General features: G+C 32.2%; 1 protein-coding gene across 3 annotated transcripts in view; it reads right to left on the bottom strand.

Annotated features, from left to right (window-relative positions):
• Positions 1–24,967, bottom strand: part of LOC127725559 (uncharacterized) — a 197,229-nt gene that overhangs the window by 130,535 nt on the left and 41,727 nt on the right. Inside the window, exons 6-9 of one of the 3 annotated variants that reach the window (XM_052232615.1) lie at positions 18,666–18,770; positions 16,770–16,805; positions 14,328–14,504; positions 12,138–12,430 (exon numbers count right to left, since the gene is read on the bottom strand). In XM_052232615.1, coding sequence (XP_052088575.1) covers positions 12,197–12,430; positions 14,328–14,504; positions 16,770–16,805; positions 18,666–18,770 — 552 coding nt within the window. In that variant the 3' untranslated portion in view covers positions 12,138–12,196. Of the gene's footprint in view, positions 1–12,137; positions 12,431–14,327; positions 14,505–16,769; positions 16,806–18,665; positions 18,771–24,967 lie in introns of those variants that run through there. The other 2 variants (XM_052232616.1, XR_007993036.1) reach the window with 2 other exon arrangements.

Here is a 24,967-nt window from a genome sequence, read left to right as displayed (position 1 = left end):
TAAATCTATGTAAAGCGGACATTGAATATACAAGGATGTTACTACAGTGTCTATATTAAACTCTTATGGTGTTTATATATCTCAACTTGTTCGATTCGCTCGTGTATGTGACAACGTATTTGATTTCAAAGAAAGAAATCTCTGTATTACTGAACAATTATTACACCAGGGTTTTCGATATCACAAACTAGTCAAAACATTTACTAATTTTATCATCGGTACAAGGACATCATTCGTAAATATAAATCAACATGCAGACATCTTATACGTTCAGGTATTTCACATCCAATATTTTATGGTAATATTCTTTACAAAGCACAAAAATGTCGGCATTCACCTCAAAAGCTAACCAAACCTTTAAACAGACTTATTCGGAAGAGATATAGTTACGATACTGTTGTCAGGTCATTAAGGATTGCATATTTTGATATTAAAATTGATTCACTCATAGGGTCTTTGCATCTGAAATAAACCCATTTATTCTAAAACCAGTTGTTGGCATGATACGGGTTATGTTCTTCTCATATATTTTATGATGATATCATACTTAACCCCTAACGGGAGGGATTATACCTGATTTTCATATGATGAAGACATAATCTTTCAATCAGTTTAATTGAGGTCTGGAGCTGGCATGTCAGTAGCTGCTAGTAGTCCTTTGTTAATTTAATGTATCATTGTCATTTTGCTTAGTTTTTTTGTTACCTATTCGGACTCGGACTTCTTTTGAACTCAGTTTTACTGTGCGTATTGCTATGTGTTTCTTTATTCTACATTGGCTAGAGGTATAGGGGGAGGGTTGAGATCTCACAAAACATGTTTAACCCCGCCGCGTTTTTGCGCCTGTCCCAAGTCAGGAACCTCTGGCCTTGGTGAGTCTTTTTTTTAATTTAAGTTCCTTTATATGTTTTGGAGTTAAGTGTGACGTCATCTGCGTTGAAGACCCATTGGTGGCCTTCGGCTGTTATCTGCTCTTTGGTCAGGTTGTTGTCTTTTTGACATATTCCCCATTTCCATTCTCAATTTCATTATAAGAAAATGATGATACGTACTAAAAAGAATGTGATACGAATATTCTTGCAAAGTTCTTTTATTTCACTTTCAGATATATTTATGATATTCTGTCACTCAATAACCTTCATTTCAACAAATGCTTACATCTTATATCTCCCAGTGAATTTGAGAGAAGCATACTACCGAAAGTAGAAGGTCTGCTTCATATCTTGATATTTACCTCGATATTGAAACAGATGGACGACATCCAACAAGAATATATAACAAACGTGATGATTTCAACTTTCCTATTATCAACTTCCCATTTATTAGCAGTAACATACCCTCTGCGCCATTGTATGGCGTGTACATATCTCAGTTAGTACCTTACACACGTGTATGTTTACAGATATGCTGCGTCTGTGTTTCAATTCACTGGCAACATGGTTTCGCGGACTTTGAGCTTTAGATACCAGTATGTTCGTGTTATTTACTATTTTACCAATTCTGTCCTATTCCAGATTGTGAATTAGCATGACATGTGTTGAACTCATACCAGGAGCCGCTTATATTGGTATCACATTCTTTTAAGTACGTATCATCATTTTCTTATAAGGTTAATTTAAACACTGTAGTTACATCATATATATATTAATGAACGCCCTCTTGTCCAGCTTTAAATGGAGGAATGACAGTTTGTGCGTAGATCTATTTCTCTCGACAAATTATTTTGACGTAAGCAGATTAATCCGTTTTAAGTGTTGTTCACAGTTTATGCGATTTTTTAAATTGTTATCTAAAAAATTATGAGTTTATTTACCCTGTCACCGCACCCGATCTCGCTCCTTACATAAGGCATTTGAAATGTACTTGTACAATCAAGACCTGATAGTCTAATTATAGATTGGTCTTACCGATCATGAACAACATTTCAAACTGTGAATCAGCAACGAAATCAGATTCGACACGATAATCAACAAAACTATTTTAGTGTCGTTAAAATTTAGAGCGGAGCTGAAAATCCAATAGAGATTTTTAACAAATAAGTCTACCATTTTTCAAATGCTGTTGCAATTATATTTACAGATCATTTACTTGATTTAATTGTAAAGCAGTTTCAATAAATTGACCCCAACGTCTTCCGGTATGCAATGTAATTGTGGCAATCGATGGATCGGTAAATGGAGAAAGTATAAAAAGGCAATGTATCCTCTGTTCTTTTCAAACTACAATAATGTATATTTCATCAGTCAGCTAACGGATTGTGATTCAAAAGAAGTTTCTCTTTTGCCTTTGTATTGAATAATAGCTTTTTATGTGTTTGCTTTTTATGATATGAGAACTGCGATAATTTCGTTACGACGTTTAAATTCTTTAAAATCAATTCATATCAATTGACAAAACATACTTAACAGCTGGAAAACTGATTGAAATATTTCTTTTGACGAAGACAACGATGACGTTAGATGGTTTGTGCTAAAGACATTAGAGACCTTCTTTCGGAAAAAAGGAAATAAGCACTGACATTCATTGTCAAGATTCCTGGCCTGGTAGTACAGAAGAGCAAAACATCGTAAACAATTTGCAAAATTGCAAATACTGTCTTATATTACAGTCAACAGGGATGTATGATTTATTGAAGTTAATCGTTCACATGATGTATGGAAAATAATCTAGCATGGGATCTGTTTACTCTAAACAATTTGTGCCAAATACTCGTTATCAACTTTGACCAGAGTGATATAGACGTATTCTAGCTATGAAATCGAAAGCACTCGGAAAGGCATTAACAATATATTATCGTAAACATTCGTTATTCGAAAAAAATATAAGATTTTGATGAGCCACTTGTGTCTAATGAAAAACACATTCGTCACCTACCTGGGCAAATATATTTCAAACTACTGGCAAAAGAATTAAACATGAAAATAATGGCCAAAGAGGATACTATGGTTACCATTTTACCATTTTGAGTTGTAAGGTATTCTATATTTATGTTTGTTAATGTTGGATAGTAAATAGACTTTACATAATCATATCAACTTAGTAAATATTTAAATGAGTAAACATGTATCAAATGTCAATTTAAATCCAATCATGCTATCATTATAAGAATAAAATGAAGGGTACAATATAAGAAACTGCTACTTAGAAATGTAATATATAAATGATTTGATGAAAATATGAAAAAAAGTATGATTGTTTTTATCTTCCTGGTAAAACAACTACTTGTGTTGTCAGGCAAGTGAAAAGATTAAGAGAAAAAATACAACAATACCAAAAACTGTATACAATCATGATTCTGACATTAAGCATAGGAAAATCGATGAAGCATTATTTGACTAGGATCTAAGAAAGTATGCCACATGTTCCAAATCTCCATTGAAATGAATGTTTGTACTGTACTTATGTGTTTCAATAAAACTAACAATTATTCAAGGTCTTATCTATTAGGTCTTATCCATTAAGATTTTTTCTTGTTTTTCATTGTTCGTATTTCATTGTTGGTATACACTTTTGTATTCTAATTCGCCAAGCTCAAACGAATATAAATTATTAATCAAACAAAACAGCACATGAATAGGATAAGTGCCTTCAGGTGTAACAGCCTTTAATACTTGTTACATTAAATATTCTTCAAAATAAAGTCCTTCGCTATGAATTCAGGCAAGCACTGTCAATCCAAGCATATATAAAATACACAATCAAAATATATTTACAAAAGAGGGAAAATGCATCTTAGGATAATTTGATACATCTTTATATCCACATTACCAATAATCAACTGAAAAAGGGTGGGTGGCTGGATAAACATAATAAGGAACTGCTGCTACGTAAACTATAGGTAATTTCTCAAACGAACCCCTGAAGTAAAACTTAATCATGCTTTTCACGAATCTCATGAGCTGCATATACCCGTAAAAGCCGCATTGTGGGTATTTGCCATCCAATTATTACTAACATAAACACAAACCATGTGCTTAGTATAAACACAAACACGTGTTTATAGAGAGGAACAATATCACTTAATGTGTATATCCTATACTCTGTTCGAAGCTGTTGTTCGAAAACTGAAAAATAAAAGAAATGAATTGTATAATTATTTGAGAAGTTTTAGAATCCCTTTTTGTGATGATTTTTTAATCTCTGTTTAAACTGATCATAGAAGTGTACTAACTAACCAACCATCCAATAGTACAGAAAGAGAAGTTGCTGTAACCGTAATCCCATAAATGGGATTTTCTAGATCGGACTGGAACTCTGATATAATTAAACAATTCATGCACTAACATATATAAATAATAATTTGCAATGAAAACGGACCAATTAAATGGCAGTAACATGATTAAATCAATAACTCATTACGCTCTGGTGGAGTGTAATTTGCACCGTTTATGTTTTTACTACCACTTGATATATATTCTACTGTTGGTCGATAGTTAGTTCCAAAGAGTATTATCAACCCTGTAGCCATTACGTCGGTGTTGGTATGAAATTAAGGTTACTGTTTCAGTGTAATTTGCAAATGTTCAAAAACTTTATAAGTTAAAGAATATATATCCCTCGTGCATAGCTCTGATTCCTTTCTGGGGATTTGCTCTATTTTTGGTCCTCTTTTTGGTGTTAATTTACAATTAATTAATGATAACCCTACAATGGGCTTACTTACAATTGACAATTGACAGAAAAGCGCGTCGAAAGTATGAAAATTATAACATGCTGATTTTACTTTTTACCGCACTGTGTCGATACCTCTGGTGGACTATCAGTCCTCGAGGGTATCATCAGCTCAATAGTAAGTACTGCAGGATTTGGCTTTTTTTAATGTCCTTTTTCGACATAACGCTCTTCAACTGTTTCGGTTCTTATACACCCTCATATTCGGCTTTGATCGTTCCTGATGAAGGTATATTGTATTTTTAGCTATCTTCAAATGACATAATCATTTATACTCGATAAAATGTTTTTTTTTAGAAGATATAAGGTCTAGAAAATGCCCGATATTCCTTAGTCATTTCTTAGAATGTTTATATAGTGTAAAATGGTGCTATTGTCGAAGCGTTAACTACAAGACAAAAGGTACAGCCTTTGGAGTTTAATATTCTTCGCGTAGATATATCTATTAAATGGAAGTAAATGAAGCAGAATGAAGTAGGATTTTTCGTTCCATAGAGTGAAAATTACTACTGACAAAAATCCAATATTGTCAGATGGAAAACAGCCGTGTAAGAACACTAGTTCAATGACACACATGAAAGGTTAATTTAATTTATTTTATATTACCAAATTTCATTATATAACACATTTTATTATATAACACATGATGCATAATAACCATAAGCAGCCGGAGACGCATTTTTAGGGTTAGGGACCCTGCTGGCAGACCAATTCCCATTTGCAAGGGAAAGTACAAATGGGAAACTATTCTATATTTTGATATTTTAAAACACTTTGAATTTACAATAATTATAAATTTCTAAACGTCTTCTTTCTCACCTATGAAATAAAGATTGAAATAAATATTGAAATAAATATATAAATTTATATATATAAATACATAACTATTTGTATTCTAAAGTAAATTTTAAATACGTTATCTGTGCCGTGACAAATGATCAATTAAAGAGCTAGAAATGATCAAAGCCATTTATTGTTATTTAAAGTAATCGTACAGGCTGATCGATGAATAGCCAATATGTTAGGTCACACGTGCACAAACCAATTGTGTGATGTTTTCATGGCAACTCAGATGGCAAAAAACAGTTCTCATTTTGGTTCACAGTTTGGGATGAGAGAGGTGAAAGATAATAAAGGAACATTCAAACTCACAAGTCGAAAATAAACTGACAACGCCATGGCTAAAAAAGAAAAAAGACCAATAAACAAACAAAAGTACACAAAACACCACATAGAAAACTAAAGACAAAGCAACACGACCCCCCCCCCCCCCCAAAAAAAAAAAAAAAATTTGGGGTGATCCCAGGAGCTTCGGCGAGTAAGCAGATCCTGCTCCACATGTGGCACTCGTCGTGTTGCTCATGTTAGTACAAACCCGGTAATAAGTTTAAATCGGTAGGTCACGTTCGGGGAAAAGGGCGGGATTGTGGTTACAACATTTGGAACATATACGCTATCATGTGTGAAACAGATATCCATAACCGTCATCCAACTCGTGATGGTGTCCGTAAAATTTACGACGGGATGATTTCAACTTCACCATTTGGAACTCTTGGTTTTATAGCTTTCTTGTGAACAACAACCCTCTATCAAGGAAATCATGATAGGAAATACAAGCCCGGGAATATCGTATCAACTGGGAGATATATACTCCGTATGCAGGCGCTGATGAATGTTACTACATAGAAATGGAAAGTTCACAATTAGAAAGCTGAAATCATCTCTTGTAAATGATTTCTTTACTTCTATGAGTTCATTTGTTTTGTAAAATAGATGGATATTTTAACTTTGAAAGGTTTAGAAGAGTTATAAGGGATGTTATTTTCGGATTTTAATACATTTATTATGGCCGATCTAGATGTGAATGCGGCATAGATTCGATTTAGCTCTTATATCCAATTTCTTTTATTGATAAGTCGTTTGAAAATTTCTACCGAGGCTCTAAACAAAATCGTATTTGCATCCCAGATATCATTTACAGTTTTAATCCCACTTTTCCAAAAATTTGCTTGTTATAAAGAATTCCTCATTAAACTGAACATTAAAATTCCCAAACATATTTTCTTCTAGTAATTGCTCTCTCGTCACATAGTTTGTACGTTTTGGAAATCTGACCATGAGACCAAGATTGCTGTAATATTTGGACATTTTGATTTGAACAACTCCTTTCAAATTGGAGCAAGTACAAATGAAAAAGTCTACACCAAATTTATTGTCTAAACATGTGAACCAATATTTTTCTATTGCATTCCATTTCTCCACGTCTGAATTAATATTAATATTATACACACTTTTAATATGTTTGGATTTTACAAAACTTTGCCAATTAAACATTCCCATCCCGCCTTTTGTAGGTAGACAGCAAACCGCCCCGACACCTGATTTGTTTTTCTGTTCCAAATAAAAGACCAATGATATTGTTTATTTCTTTTTCATATTTTCCTCAATTCAATCTCAAAGCCAATAACATATACTAAACAAATGATTCAATGGTGATTGTTGTTATTTGTTTTGGTAGGCGGCTTTCTTACATTGTAATTGCGCCTTAAGTTCCAATAACATGTATATAATTTCATCCCCCCACAAAAAAACAAATTGAAGGAAAAAAAAACAAAGCAAAAATACAAATGATAGTTCCAAATGAAATTTAAAATTATTTAAATGATGGGTTCATTATATTGTTAAGAAATTTTATCGGGTTGTTCACCTTTGTGTTGTCTGTGATAAACTTATAAAAATAAAAGAATATCTTGATAAAAATAAGAATAAAGGTCCCCTTTTTGAATGATTTCTCGCTAAAATCCTGCTTTTAATTTTGAATGTCTATACTATATCCTAGTAAATGTTTCAATGATGAGGACCTTCCCGTTATACGTCAGATCTCTCCATTTCCAGTCTTCCATGAAAAGTCGTTCCAATCGGTGTATAGCCTAATAATATTATATCGCGAATAAAAAGAGGTGTCCAATCCTTGTTCCAACAAAGTGCAATTTTCGAAGACCAACAGTTCCTACATGTTTAAGTAAAATTCAGCAATAAGGGTTGGATGCTATTAATGTTAGCAATATTTCCCGCCACAAATTTATACAGAAAAGAATACCTGAGTACTTTGAACATAAAACTATACCTGTCATAAACATATTACAAACATATTGCATCCAAGATTTTCAACCGCAAAAAGGTAAAAGAGACCTTGATCAAATGATTTTGAATCCAAACCTCCCGATTCCACTTGTGCATCGTTCTCTGCAAATATAGTCCCGATTGTCATGACATACTTGAAGACCTTGGCAGCGTAAATGATGAACAACTTCGATAGTTGTAATCATAGGCCCCAAATATTGATAAATATTGTTTTATGTTAAAAGTCCAATTGAAAATATTACAACATTCAACTCATTATGTTCAAGCTTCACTCTGTCTGACAATGCATTTTGCTTGGTTATTTTTGAGTAAGACAATTTGCATTAGCTCGTATGTTATATACCCCACAGATAACATTTGATTATTATAACATGCATGATATTACTTTTCCCTTGCTCGGGTTTAATTCACTATTAAATTCTAAATAGTCATGCTCAATTATAGTTTACTTGTGCATTCTTATGAATAGGCAAACAAAGTTCAATTTTAGCTGATATCTTTTTTATTTTGTTTATTTTACAGTTTTTTTTATATAGTAATTTATCTGGCTTCGAATTTGTTGGTCTTAAGCATACTTGATAAGAATGTTCTAGACGAAAGTGTTCTTTGCAACGTAATTCGAATCATTAATCCGTTGGTCTCGTTTAAGCTTAGTGTGAACAGTCAGTGTATATGGGCACCATCCTTTGTGATAGGTGGATAATATACATGTTAATTTTTACTGTCAACTAACAGTAATTGTACTAAACCTGAGGTTGCAATTCTTTAATGCAACATTGCTTTACCTTATTTTGGTTAAAGTGACATATTGTCACAAAACTATACTGAGGAGGGATAAAGAATGATTTGTATAGGTACTTATAATACAACTTCAATGGCTATTCAACCAGTACGATAACTGTTTGAAGAAAATGTCTAACAAAATAAAAAGATAATGCCAGAATATTTAATAATAAAATAGGAGATAAGTTTTCAATATCCAAGATGAATATTTACAATATAAATTCATGTCATAATGGGTAAACTGTAATGCTGAATTAACAAAACTGAAGAAAGCTGTTCCAAAATAGTGGACTAATATCGTAAAAAAACGCACCATCTAAACATATCCAAGTTTGTAAAAAAAAAAAATGAAATTTAAAAATCAATTCAAACCTATCAATCCCTAAATAACAACATGAACAATGACATGTATACCTTATTGCCAAAGTTGATTGCATTGAGACCTTTGTTGGCAAAGGAAAGTTTTAATCCTAAGTCGAAAATAAACTGACAACGCCATGGTAAAAAACGAAAAAGAAAAAAAGACAAACAGTTTTAAAAACACAACATAGCAAATATAGACTAAGCAACAGGAACCCCACCAAATACCGGAGTAATCTCAGGTGCTCCTTAAGAGTAAGCTAATCCTGCTCTACATGTGCACCTGTCGTGTTGCTCATGTGAGACAAATCCGGGGAAAAGGGGACGAGATAATAGTGACGACATTTGGAACATATTCGTCATTATCTGTAAAACAAAAATGAAACGATCTTTTGTTTTGCTCACACATTGTTGTCAATATATTGGAAATCTATGTGACTGTCATACAAATGAGAGGTTTAGCTAGCTATAAAACCAGGTTTAATGCACCAATTTCTACATAAGGAATATGACAGTTGTTTTCCATTCGTTTGATGTGTTTGAGCTTTTGATTTACCCATTTTATAAAGGACTATTCGTTTTGGAATTTCCCTTGGAGTTCAGTATTTTTGTTATTCTCCTTTTTTCTCCTTTTTAGCTGCTTTTCTCATCACTTGGCGTCCGTCGTCGTCCGTCGTCGTCGTCCGTCGTCCGTCGTCAGTTAACTTATACAAAAATCTTCTCCTCTGAAACTACTGGGCCAAATTAAACCAAATTTGGCCTAAATCAACCTTTGGGTATCTAGCAATCAAGATGGCCGCCATGGCTAAAAATAGAACATGGGGTAAAATGCAGTTTTTGGCTTATATCTCTGAAACTAAAGCATTTGGAGCAAATCTGATATGGGGAAAAAAATGTTCAACAAGTCAAGATCTATCTACTGTAAAATTTTCAGACCCATCAGACAACCCGTTGTTGGGTTGCTGCCCCTGAATTGGTAATTTTAAGGAAATTTTACAGTTTTTAGCTATTATTTTGAATATTATAATAGAGATAAACTGTAAACAGCAAAATTGTTCAGCAAAGTAAGATCTTCAAATAAGTCAGCATGACCAAAATTGTCAATCGACCCCTTAAGGAGTTATTGCCCTTTGAATTTTAACAATTTTTCATAATTTTTGTTATCTTTTACAAAAATCTTCTCCTCTATAAGTTCTTGGCCAAATTAAACCAAACTTGGCCTAAATCATCCTTAGGGTATCTAGGTTTAAAAATGTATCCGATGATCCAACCAATCAACCAAGATGCCGCCATGACTACAAATAGAACATGGAGAGTAAAATGCAGTATGGCTTATATCTCTGAAACTAAAGCATTTAGAGCAAATCTTACTGGGTTAAAAATGTTCATCAGGTCAAGATCTATCTGCCCTGAAATTTTCAGACGCATCAGAAAACCCATTGTTGGGTTGCTGCCTCTGAATTGGTAATTTTAAGGAAATTTTACAGTTTTTGGTTATTATCTCGAATATTATAATGGATAAAGATAAACTGTAAACAGCAAAAATGTTCAGCAAAATAAGTTCTACAAATAAGTCAACATGATCAAAATTGTCAATTTACCCCTTCAGGAGTAATTGCCCTTTAAAGTCAATATTTTCCCAATTTTTCGTAAATTGTTGCTCCACTTAATCTACTAGCCAAATAGAATTAAATTAGCCACAATTTTCAATAGAGTATCTTGATTGAAAAATGTATCCATTGACCCTGTCATCTAGCCAACATAGCCGCCATGGCTAAAAATAGAACATAGGGGGTTTACTATAGAAGTCTATTGGAAAATTGTAAAAAACAATTTCAAATGGTCACAATTTGAAAACTAATTTAAATAATGATAAGGGGTCTTCAGTAACTATTGTAAGACTACAATGGGATGACCTGCTTTAAATTTAACTACTGGGCCGAATTAAACCGAACTTGGCCTCAATCATTATTAGGGTATCTGATACTATTTATTATGATTTTAACCTTATTTTTCATGATTTCCAAAACCACAGTAGATACAGGTGAGCGACACAGGCTCCTGATAGCCTCTAGTTATCTTTTCTAGTGATGAACGATCTGAAAAATCTATGGCTGGCAGCATCCGAGATGATAGCCATAAGAATGTATTGGTTTGAATGGGAGTTTCCAAACATAAGTTGTACAGAGACTGAAGTTTTGAAAGGAGTAGAAAATAAAGCTTCGTTCGAATGTGATGAATACTCAACGGCTTTTGTATAAATGACAGAAGGTCATTAATAGAGAAAGCATGGGGAGTAGGTGATGTATAATGACGATGACCATGACTGCGTCTACGTCGAGGAGCAGAGTTGAAAATATTCATCAAATTCACAGAGCTACAGGAAGGACTCGATAGAATACCTATACCATCAATTTGGCATTTCTAATGGTGTCGCAGTTTCTAATTCCCGAATCCAGTAGTACTCCTTTTTTTCTACGACGATGTGTTGCAAGATGAGGATTGTTAGTCATCTGCTATATTTTTTCGATGATGCGAAATTGCTTAGAATGAAATGCCTGATCAGACTGATAAAAATGTTGGTAATAAACTCATCATTGGTATCATAGGTAAATAATATCATTTGCATTGTTGTTAATGTCTGATCTATAACCGCACATACGTTTCCTTGGAGTTCGGTATTTTTGTTATTTTACTTTTTATTAGCATTCTTTTCGTTTCACCGACATAGACCAATCCGCAAAGGTTACACTCTAATCCGTAAACGAGTTTTGTTGATTTACAATTCAGATCATAGTAGTTCTGGTAAAGTAAGATACTTTAGTTAAACCGCTATAAAATTGAGCATCTGTTTTTTTTTCAAATTTAACAGGTTTGCAGTTTTGGGTTTACATTTAGAAATCAGACAGTATTGTGCAGAGTCATTAAAGTGCTGTTTTGAGATGAGAAGAGAAGAACTGTTCACGGCCTTGTGCGAAGATTGGGGTTGCTTTTGCTATTAGTAATGATCTGAATGTGTCGTATTCGAAGTATTGGTCATATATGGTGATAAGGGGACACCTGCCTTTACAGACGCCACTGTGTTACAGTGACAACTTTTTAAAACAGTAAAACTGTATACTATTTATGTTGATTACTTTTTATTATCACAAGCAGGCAAATAAATCATTGAGAATATATCAATAAAATATACATTTAATTTGTTATAAAATGAATTTAATACACAACGTATTTTTCTTTAAACAACATTTGCAAAATGATTTGTTGATTCGTCAGAGTGGGTCCTAAATCCTCTTTCTAATTCGCCTGAATCGCTGTTGTCGACTGGTAGCAGCCCATGCGTTTCTGCATACTCACACATACAAACTGCACGCGAGGTATGCCTGTAAGTTTCACTGTTTTCCAATTTCTGTTCAAGAAAATCTTGAACAAAATTAACAGACATGCTTATAAGTAGATCTCTTGCTTTCTCCTGAAATAATTTTTTTTAGATACAACTGCTTATCTCATAACATTATGTGAGAGCTGCATTAATCATGTTCGATGTAGTAACCACAGCAGTAGATTTAAATATAAATAGAAGATCAAGTGATGCCCTTATCGTATTGTTAGAAAAAAACTATATTTAATTCTTAACATTTAACTTTACGTTCCGCTATATAGATGATGTTCTCTCACTAAATAATACAAAATTTGGTGACTATGTTGAACGAATCCATCCCATCGAACTAGAGATAAAGGATACTACAGATACAGTTAAGTCTGCCTCATATCTTGACTTACATCTAGAAATTGACAATGAGGGTCGGTTGAAAACAAAACTTTACGACAAAAGAGATGATTTCAGCTTCCCAATTGTGAACTTTCCATTTCTATGTAGCAACATTCCAGCAGCGCCTGCATACGGAGTATATATCACCCAATTGATACGATATTCCCGGGCTTGTATTTCCTATCATGATTTCCTTGATAGAGAATAGCTGCTCACAAGGAAGCTATTAAACCAAGAGTTCCAAATGGTGAAGTTGAAATCATCCCTTCGTAAATTTTATGGACGCCATCACGAGTTAGTTGACCGTTATGGAATAACCGTTTCACAGATGATATCGGATATGTTCCTTATGTCGTAACTACAATACCCTTCCCTTTTCACGATTGTGATCTACCGAATTAGACTATTTACCGGATTTGTAATAGCATAAGCAACACGACGGGTGCCACATGTGGAGCAGGATCTGCTTACCCTTCCGGAGCACCTGAGATCACCCCAAGTTTTTGGTGGGGTTCGTGTTGCTTAGACTTTAGTTCTCTATGTTGTGTCATCTGTACTATTATTTGTCTGTTTGTCTTTTTATTTTTGGCCATGGCGTTGTCAGTTTGTTTTCGATCTATGAGTTTGAATGTCCCTCTGGTATCTTTCGTCCCTCTTTTAACATGATGATACAAAATTTTGAATAAATTAACATGATGTCTTGGTTATAAAAATAAGTACATTAAGCTTCATATAGGTATCTGTGGCATTTCTTTAGTTCAGTCTAATTTAGTCTGTTTTGACGATTGATGATAAGTACCAAATGATGACGAAAACCAATATGTATATAAATATATGAGTGTGTGTGTATGTTTACGTATGTATGTATATATAATTCACGTTGGATACAAAAATACTATTGATATATTTTTGTTTTCCTTTTATGTAAAGTTACATCTCAGATAAAATACAAAAACACATTTGTTTTTAAAAAATATTCAAAAAGCGTTCCAGCCGGTTTCACATATGTTGAAATATTCATGGATGCATGTATATTTATAAGATGAATATAATACAATAAGATTATTAACAACATCTTCTTATTAAATACGTTTTACAGAATATCACGAAGGCAATGTACATAGAAATAATATAATTGGTAAGATAATGTAAACAATCTTCAAAAAGTAAAATAATCATAAAGAGGTGAAATATAATAAGACTCATTGATGTGGCATGGTACAAGTTATAAATTTCACTACGGACAAAAATAATGATTATTCTATTTATTGAAAGCCATATTACTGCATGAGTACTCAGATATGTAAAACGGTTATAAATATCTTATTGAATATGATATTTGAAGATTATGTTCACAAAAATACAGCAATTTGTTTTTAAAGATAAGTCATTTTTCTTGGTAAAGGCTTCATGCTTCTTATAAAGAATAGTATGAATTTGATAAATTTATCTTAAAAAGCCACCATTTTATAGACCTTTTGCGAAAACAGTCTATTCTTACACATTCGCAATTTCCCTTTTGAAAACTATCTTACTCTTTAAGTCAATGAATTATGGATGTAATAATATAGTTATATTAGTTCTGAACTTCACTTACTCGATCATTCTCTTCAATGTTATTAGTAATTTCTTCGTTCTCTAAGAGAGAAATGATTGCTTCGTCGTTGGAATCGTTAACTGTGCTATTACTCGTAGATCCATTTTGAATACAGCATTCATTATCACATTGGCTAGTGTCAACATTGTTTTTTTGGAAACACTGTTCCAAGTAATCCTGTAAAACATAGACAAACATTATGTTAACTGTGTTTGTTATAGTGGATTTATAAATCAGACTGACGTATGCTCATGTTCACCGTCGCAGCACATAAACGTAATAAATTCAAATAATGTTTTGTGTAATGTATACATATTTTTTGTCAATTGGACCTATATAATGACACCGCATGTGATTAAAATTACATAATGATAACATTTTCAATAGTATTAATTCAAGAAAAGCGATGTGTTCCTATTTGGAACACAGGCAAATTTTGCTCATTTGAATTTCACGTTAATTTTACATGTATCGAGCTTATACGTTAAATTCACGTGAAATTAACGTGAATCGAGCTTTCACGTGAAATTCACATGAAATTGTTCACGTGAAATTATCGTTAATTGAGCCTCTTTCACACAAATTTTACTGTATTTCAACATATTTTAGATAAGTTAATATTAATCTAGTACACGTTCTCTTTTATATACTGGTATATTTGACATATAAATATTCTTCTTTTGGTCTTGACTCTGTTCATACTTCCATTCTATATTCCATTCTTTGTAACTAAAATGTCTTAGTCCTAAACAATACAAATGGTATTTATCCATCAGTCCTTTGAACTCCCACCAACAGCATCACCAATGTAATAGATAAGATGCGATAAAACCAAGTAGGTAAGCAAATGCGTCTCATTGACAATTATGCCACATATTCTTAATTTTAAATTTACAGATTAATAGTTCACTGTCAATCAAAAATTTTCAATAACATAGATAGCACAGTAATGCATCTGAGACACTATATAAGTCCTAAAATTTATTTATTATTGAAATTGGTATAAATTTTCCTGGTTTTTAGAATCTTAAGTTTTTTTAATAGCAAAGTGTAAATGTAACCATTCTTTCTCAAGGGAGATAATGCATGCTTAACAAAAAGATTACTATTAATCATTTGATGATAATACGTCCCACTTTTAAGTAAATCTTGAGACACAAAGCATGACATCTTTGAAATGATTCAATTTGCAAATGAAAATTGAATTAATAATGGCATGTGTACAATTCAGGTGAATTTGTATCTCATGTTATAAAAATTTAACTCAAGAATGTGAAATTTCTCTTATATATTCAATGTTCAATTCAGATGATATAAAACATAAATTCTTCACATGAACTTTGATTCATGTTAATTTAACGTGAAATCGTTCACATGAATTTAACATGAAAATTTTCACGTGAACATCGATTTTTTTTTAAGAAAGTGAAGATTTTCAAAGGAATATATGGTTTATTTAGTACAAGGTGTTAGCTGTTAACAAAAGTTATAAGTTTGAGTTGATATTTTTCAACTTGAACATCATTAATATTTTTAGTGTGAAATTCACGTGAAAAATTTAACGCGATATTCACATGAAATAAATTCAGGTAAAATTCACGTGAACAAAATCTTGCTGTGTAATTAATCCAAAGTAAATTAAGTTGAAAAAGCACGTGGGGAATTACAAATATACTACTTGCATGCTATTAGTATATTTGTAACTATTCTAAATAATACAATGGTTCAGTGGAAAATATACCAGAAGCAAAGATATACATGAACCTTAAACAAAATTTACTCCACACTCAAAAGTGTATATAATTTTATAAAAAAACGAGGAAACCCAAAATCCTTTCCACATAGACATGTTTAATTGTCTGAAAATATTAAAAGGTTCTTATTCTAGCCTGTAAAATAAAAAAATAAGAAGAAACCCCCCCCCCTTTCCCCCAAAATAATATTTCTCAACAAATGGTTATGTTATGAAAAATTTAAGACAATCTAAATCCTTCCATTTTGCTTATCTTTAGTTACATTGATGTAGCACTGTTTTAAAAAAAATAATTTCAAAAGATTCAACTATCTTAACTCTTATAAGAATTTAGCATACAAAACTTGTACCCTTTATTGGACATTTTCACCAAATTGACCAAGGTCAACTACTGGAACTTTTGCGGAAATAGAAAAAGTATGTGATCTGACGAATCGACTGACAGAGATAAATACATTTGCCCCTATTGCCAGTCTCAGGGGAATACAAAGATGTCCATACAAAATTTATCTGATTAGCAGTATCTAATGTTTAAATTCACATTGTATGACTACCACTTAGTGCAAAGAAGCTATTGGTAGTGAAATCTAAATTTCAAGATTATGCAAATCCAATTAAACAAATTGTCAATTCATATGTCACATGTACGTGCATATTAAAAGATACTTGTAGATACGTTAACTACATACCAGACAAGGTCGACAGTTGAAATAAATAAATATCACCTACAATTAGAAAGAAAAATGATTAATAAATATAGATCAAATTGAAAAAAAATACTCTACAAACAAAATTCGTTCGTTAGAATCTAAAGGGCTATGGGTAATCTCACTATCGTACACCAACATGAAAATAATGTTACATCATTGATAGGATTTCCATTGTTTATAGATATAAGAAGATGTGGTATGAGTGCCAATGAGACAACTCTCCATCCAAGTCAAAATTTATAAAAGTAAACCATTATAGGTCACAGTACGGTCTTCAACACAGAGCCTTGGCTCACACCGAACAGTAAGCTATAAAGGGCCCCCAAAATTACTAGTGTTAAACCATTCAAACGGGAAAACCAACGGTCTAATATATATAAAAAACGAGAAACGAGAAACACTTATGAACCACATCAACAAACGACAACTACTGAACATCAGATTCCTGACTTAGGACAGGTGCAAACAAATGCAGCGGGTTTAAACGTTTTAATGGTACCAAACCTTCACCCTTTTTCTGAAACAATAGTGTAACATCACAACATAGAAAGACACACTATAAAATATCAACTGAAATAGCTTAACTCAATCAAAGGACATATTAACGCCATTGAACATACACTGAACAAATAAATTTGACCATGATACAATGTAAATACAAAATAAATAAACTAAGGGAAGAATAATAAAAGCAACATGTTATATCGGTATGAAATGTTAAACAATTAAAGAAAAACAATCTGCTCGAACAAAAATATCAGCCGCTTGCAATAACTTTTAACACAGGTAAATGAAAATAATTTTGTTGTTAGGTATACGTATACAGTTCCAATAGAGAAAGGAAATATTTTTACAAAATAAATAATTTTGATGTTCATAGTACGAAGTGAAAATTTATAGTAATACCAAACACTTATAAAAGCTGGTATATAGACCAGATATAACCCTGAATAACATTAAATAACAAAATAGCAATACAATTAGTATCAACAGGTCAAATAAACAAGAAAGTACGATTACGTTATAAACCAATTACAACGTTTTGGTGTACGCTTCTGAAAATATTACCTAGAATGCATTAGAATCTGAAACGGCAATTCAGAGGGTCCAAGAAGTCTGTTTGTTTAGTTTTGTACTTCGATCACAATATGAATATTTTTCAATATTTGAGTTATTTGATCAGTTATTCTTTTTATTACATTCACTTTTTAAGTGAAATAAAGAGAAAATGCAAGGAACTATATCTTTTTGACGCATTCTCAATTCGTTATGTCTGAACGTCATCGACAATGTCTAGATAGCATTCATTGTTGTATGATGTCAGAGTGATGATATTATTTGATTAACGCGTGAGTTAAATATCAGTTTTGATGGTAACGAGTTAAATGTTTTTCAATATTCCAATTCTTTGATTTGTTTATTTTTAAATTACATTACCATAGACTTTTTGATATAAATAGAAAATAAAGGAGCCGTATTTTTTAACGTATTTTCAACTCGTTTTGATGCAATAACATTGACAATACCTTGCCAATGCAAATAGTTGTTTGACGTCAGATGAGTTAAATTTTCGGATTATTCACATGTGAAATTATGATTTTTTCCATGGAAATCACAGTATTTCATTATATTCAATGTTTAAAAGTAATTATCAAGTTATAACTTTTGTGACAAGTGTTTTTCCTTAACACATTTTTATAAACAAATATATAGTTTCTCACATTTGTGCATTCAGGTCATTTGGACTGTGTTGAATACTCTCATTAGCAATTACATCACATCTCCTTGCTAATAATAAAAATTGTTGTTCAGTTTACGTTTCCTTCTCTTTCACAACATATTCACATTGCAAGTTAAAAAGATATTTCAAAGTACCTTTACTGTAGCGGAACATTTATAATGTTTGAATCCAACCAATAAATTGTGGTCAATTAATCTGTGATTAGCAATCATCAGTGCCTTGAACATTAATTTCCTTTTCTAAAAAGAAAAAAAAAGTCGTAAATGCGAATGAAATTATCAAAGATTTCACGGTAATTCACAATTCTGAACTCTTTATTAAGTTAAGTTAATTATATAAAGACAATGATTTTCACAATGAGTCTGTATGATAAAAAACTAATATTTTTTTTAACACAACTCAAGAGATGTTTGTGACTTTTATCTTTTGATTCCATCATTTGCCCGTCTAAAACCAAAGGCAATTGTATTCGGACTCTTGTGTCATGGTCACAATAAGCTGAGGAAAATAAAATAGAGCCGTCAGAAGTTGTCAACTCATGCTAATTTGAGTTTAATTTTGATCAAATATCGATAAAAAAATAATCGAAACAATTTAATACTAACAGAAGAATTTTATTATTTTTATTTGACAAAGGTCGTTTTATATATAGCCCAGGTACTTAAATAACAAAACTGTCGACTTATCAACATATTAAGGCTGTAATCGAAAAACGAATCATAATAATCTGTCGTTTTATTGTTTTTCCCTTTACTCTAAAACATTCATAAATCTTTTTAAATAAAGCAGAGCCAAACCATTAACATAATGATTTATTAATTTGTGCCATTGTGTTGCTGTCTAATTAGCAGTTTTCCAAGATTGCTTTTACATTGCGTATACATATTGTGTACAAGTTATCATTTTGAACACATTTATAGTTTTTACAAAAAAAAAATGTACAAATTGTAATTTGTATGTTAACTTTGTACAAATCATGATTTATAATTTGCTCCTTACTTTGTCAAACGTAACAAAGGATATATGACAATTTAACATGATAGAAAAGATGGCCTTCAATATATTTTTAACAGTAATACATTTTAATTGCCTTGCATTCAACCCTTTTTGAACACTTTTGGACTGTTTATTTTTTTGGGGTCATTTGTTTTAATAAGTTGTGAAAGATATATATCCCCGGTGCTTGTGCACGTTTGGTCGTTTACTAATTTGATGATATTGTGTGAACATGGCCAGCATTATTGATCAGCAGGATAAATTTGTCCAAGAAATTCTGAACCTAGCAGAGAATAATACATGAAAGCCCAATCAAGTGTTCACCAAGGATTTTTGGTACCGCATTTGAACAGCTATAGGAATTTTGATAAACAGTTTGTCTAGAATTCAAATTAAAGCTGTTAAAGACACATGTTTTTTTTTCGCAGCAACGGTACATGAAGCAGTTAAAAAGCCTTTAAAAACTGATGGTCAGTGGTTTCTTTCATGCGACTGCAATGGGGGATGCATTACTTTTTAATGTAAAAACAAGAAATTATTTGAATGTGGAATAATTTTGAACTCTGGAAAATTGATAATAAATGTATGATGAAAACAAACCAAATCAAGCAGTGTTAGCCATGCATGCACGGCTAAAGGGGGTTAATTAGTTCATACTGAAATATCAATGAAAGTAACTTGAACCTTTACCACGCTGTAAAGTTGTGTTAGTTTTCATAATACATTTCGTATCAATTTCCCAGAATTCAAAATTATGTCAGATTCAAATAATTCCTTGTTTAAATGTAAAAAGCAAAAGATGTTGTGTAATTCCCGATCCCATAATTCTCTCACATGATCAAACAAATGATACAGAACTATTTTGTATTTTGTAAATAAGGTTTACAGTGTGGTCATTAAATAGAAATGCTATGGTGTGTATCGATGCTTTTATTACCAAGTCCATAATATAAATTATTGTACAAGTTATAAGTGAATTCTAGTCAAATTTTGTACAATTGTAGTTTGAACAACTGTTTTGAACAATTTGTACAAAGTTAAAATACAAATCATAATTTGTACAATATTTTTTGTAAAAATCATATTTTGTACAAAATGATAACTTGTACACAACATATTGAAGGGAAAATTGCATCTCTGAGAACATAAAGTTATCAAAAGGCCTATGTTAAAATAATTTGATAACATAAGAAGCATACATGATATCTTCCGAACGCTGCAATGCCTTATTTGCTCTTTCCAATTGTATACCAAATATGTTGGAACGCAATTACACCTGTAAACCATAAAATTTCAACCAAATGGTTATGTTGAGCTTTTCTGGTACAATATATCAAAAATATAGATAGAGTAGGTCGACTTTTCATCAATGTTATTGTCAATCTGCAAATATTTTGTTAAATAGGAGAATGTCATGCCATAGATAACTAATTCAAATGACATCAGAATGACTTTTCTCCCGCAGGTACGTGCGGACAGCTCAATGAGTTTTAGACAAAATGACAGCGAGTTCATTAATACGTAACGTATATATCGGTATATAAGTGTTCTTCTTAATCAATATGACTTCTATTTCTTACGAATATAATTTTATTAAGCTGAATATGTTATAAAGTATGTCAGATTGAGATTGTCTGGTATCGGTTGTGATATTCTGGAACAATGTTGAGATCTACTGTTCAGTAATATTTTCAACTAGCTACGTATCAATCGGATACAACCGTTAAAATTTATGAACTTTCTGTATAGTTGTCATTTTAACTTGTTTCCGGTTTTGACATTAGTTTTATATGGAGTCTTGTTGCTCTAATACAAATACTAAAGAGCGTGTTTTAAAGTCTATAGCTAGCTATAGATTTAACTTCAAGCACTGTACCAATAAAGTTCGGCGCAGGAGATGCAAAGTCCAGCGCTGTACATCTTAATTTTCAGAACTGTAGACGAAAAGTCCTGCCTTGCTTCCTAGCAAATAAGCCTTACGGTTGTGTCATGTATGTGCATATGTATGGAAACATCATCTTCCGTAGATTTGATTAACAATAGGTAAACTGGTAAAATATAATCTCTTTTAGGTGTTACCAAGGAAACAATTTGCGTTTATTTGATACAAAATATTGCAAAAAGGGGGATGAAATTGTCACAAATGTCCCTATAATATGGTCCAAAGTAGAATTTCAATCCATTTGAGTGACATCTTTTCTAAAACCATTGGCATTTATCTATCTAGATGTCAAATAAAAATCATATGCATTTAACATCATTTTTCGATAAAAATGAATTGAAAAGTTTGAGCGTATAAAAAATGTTAAAAAACACGCTTCAATAATTTCTTGACCTAATGCCGGTACGGATGTGATACAAGGACTGTCAAACAGAAAATTGCCTATAAAACATGCGAAAAACAATCTTGATGTTCATATAAATCCCTTTTAAAAGCTATATTATTCTTCACAGCTATCTTATAATACATTTAATGCACATTAACTTTCTTATTTGACAAATTTACCGGGGCCGAATTGCGAAACCAAACTCCTAACTGTGTATTGCTGTTACCTCATACCTACAGCGCTCGACCTTACATCTACAGCGCTTGACCTTACATCTTGAGCGCTAGATTTTACTTCTCCAGCGCTTACTTAACATCTCCAGATCTTCAACTCTAGACTTTACATCTCGTTTTCTATGCTTTAAAAACCACTACTCTTTAGTATCTTATTAATAGACCAACAGAACTCGATCATACAAAACTAATGTCAAAAACAAGAAACATGTTATAATGACATCCACTATACAGAGGACTCACGAATTTTTACGGTCGTATCCGATTGACAATTAGCAATTGGAAGTTTTATTTGACAGAAGATCTGCACATTGTTCCAGAATATCTCAACCGATACCAGAAAATCTCAATCTGACATACTTTATAGCATATTCAGCTTATTAAATTTATATTCGTAAAGAAATAGAAAAATAAGCTGTTATTCTACGTTTATAGTGACGAAAAAGAACACTTATATACTGATATATACTCACAGTCATTTTGTCAAAAACTCACTTAGCTGGCCGCACGTACCTGCGGGAGAAAAGTCATTCCGATGTCATTTTAAATTAAATTGGTCCAGGTAATGAACGAGACAAGCTCTTATTTAGTTATCTATGGCATGATATTCTCCTATTTAACAAAATATTTACAGATTGAAAATAAATTGATGAAAAGTCGACCTACCCTATCTATAATTTTGATATTTTGTACCAGAAAATCTCAACAGGAAGTGCCAGAATACTTTTTTCTCGCTTAACCATTTGGTTGAAATTTGATGGTTTACTAGGCGAGGTAATGTCGCTTCTCTTCGGGGATAATTGTGTAGCTAGATATACCTGTTACACAGAGACATGTCAGTCTAGTTTCAAAATTTTGAAAATAAAACTGACGTCGGAAACAATACGTCTATATTTCACATGAAAGACGTTTTTTGTCGAAGGCGAAATAGGGATCCTAAAATCGAAAACGAATAAATAGTTAACTTTCAATTGGATTACATACTTTTATAACGATATAAACGTAACCAATTTTACTGCACCAGATGCGCATTTCGAGAATACATGTACCTTCAGTGATGCTCAAAGCCAACATATATTCTAGTCAATGCTGTTCAAAAATGCAAAAGGTTTATATATATCTATTAAAAGATTTTGTTGTTGTTGCTTAATCTGAATGGACCAGGACATTGGCAATATGTCAATGAGACAGCAACACCAAAACACAAATTACCTTAACCCTCTAGAAGTCATTATAATGTCTTCAACAATAGAAACGTTTCTATCTATCCAACATGCCAAGCGTTAATTCATGCCAAGTATTAAAGATGAATAAATACAACAAAAATTACAAAAGTTCTCCAAAATCGGATTCTCCAAACCAATTTAATTAAGAAGTTAGGTATCCACTGAAGAGGATCCTGATTAAAAAAACATTTTTTTAATTTTTCAACCATGAACAAAATTTAAAGAAGTTTACTAACAAAAGGAACACCAAAGACCACACAAAAACAATCAGTACAGGAGAAAGTAAAATCACAAAAATACTGAACTCCGAGGAAAATTCAAAAAGGAAAGTCCCTAATCAAATGGCAAAATCAAAAGCTCAAACACATCAAACGAATGGATAACAACTGTCATATTCCTGACTTGGTACAGGCATTTTACTTACTTTAAAGATACTATATAATAAATAAAAAAAAAAAAAAAAAAAAAGTACAAAGTTACTAAACCATTATAAACGATATCATACCGGTTAACCTTTTGACATATAATCATGCCGTTCTAAACTCTCTAAATCTTATGCATGTACGTAAATTAAAATACATAACTTTGATTGTACGCAATTTAGATATCATTAAAAGAGAGGCGAAAGATACTAAAGGGACATTCAAACTCATAAGTCGACAATAAACTGACAATGGCATGGCTAAAAACGAAAAAGACTAACAGACAAACAACAGTACTCAAAACACAACATAGAAAACTAAAGACTGAGCAATACGAAACCAACCAAAAACTGAGGGTGATTTCAGGTGCTCCAGAAGGGTAGACATATCCTGCTCCACATGTACATTAAAGGATTTAATGCTTGTGAATAAAAATACCGGACGTAATGCTTTTAAATCTACAACCAAAACATTTCCATTATGAAAAACACTATTTGATATAGATAATATAATATTTTGGTCTGGAGAACAATTGACGTTGACCTTAACCACAGCCTGTACAGATGATACTAACTGCATAGCGTTCATGTTGTGGGTATCTCAACATTGTTTCAAATACTTTAAGAACTTCAATACACAAGTTTTATGTCCTACGGTAACACGGTGTCCGTTAGAAGTTGAACAATACTAAAATGATGGAACGCCTGATTTTTATCAAGATTTTGCTCTTTTCTGCGGGATTGACACAGATTGACGACATCAATCTATGACAAACGTGACGTATTTAACTTTCAAAAACGTTGACGTCATATATCTCAAAATTAACAAACCGCTGCTCCATCCTATGGCGTCTACACATCTCAGTTAACACGTCACGCTTGTTCACAATTTACGGACTTCGTTAATAGAAATGTTTTCTTTACACAAAAGCTGCTTCAATAGAGTTCTCTGAGAGGAAAAAAAAAAAAAAAAAAATACTACAACCGATGATTCATAAGTTTTATGGTCACCATCACAATACAATGTCTGTGTCTCAACTCATTCACAATCGCGACGTGTTATGGTGGTCTCTGAGCTTTAGAGATACCAGAATAGTCGTTTTATCATTAATTGTTTGATTAACGAGATTTGAACATCGGGAAACTACTATCGTATTACTACTACTAGGGGTTGTTTAACGACCTTGACTACCTATGAGTGTCTCACACGGTCGGACTGTCGTCTTAATTTAC

Source organism: Mytilus californianus, unplaced genomic scaffold (genome assembly GCF_021869535.1).
Source record: "Mytilus californianus isolate M0D057914Y unplaced genomic scaffold, xbMytCali1.0.p SCAF_15, whole genome shotgun sequence".
NCBI classification, from domain to species: domain Eukaryota; kingdom Metazoa; phylum Mollusca; class Bivalvia; order Mytilida; family Mytilidae; genus Mytilus; species Mytilus californianus.
The sequence above is the reverse complement of the archived record's forward strand: the minus strand, read 5'-3'. Positions and strand labels throughout refer to the sequence as shown.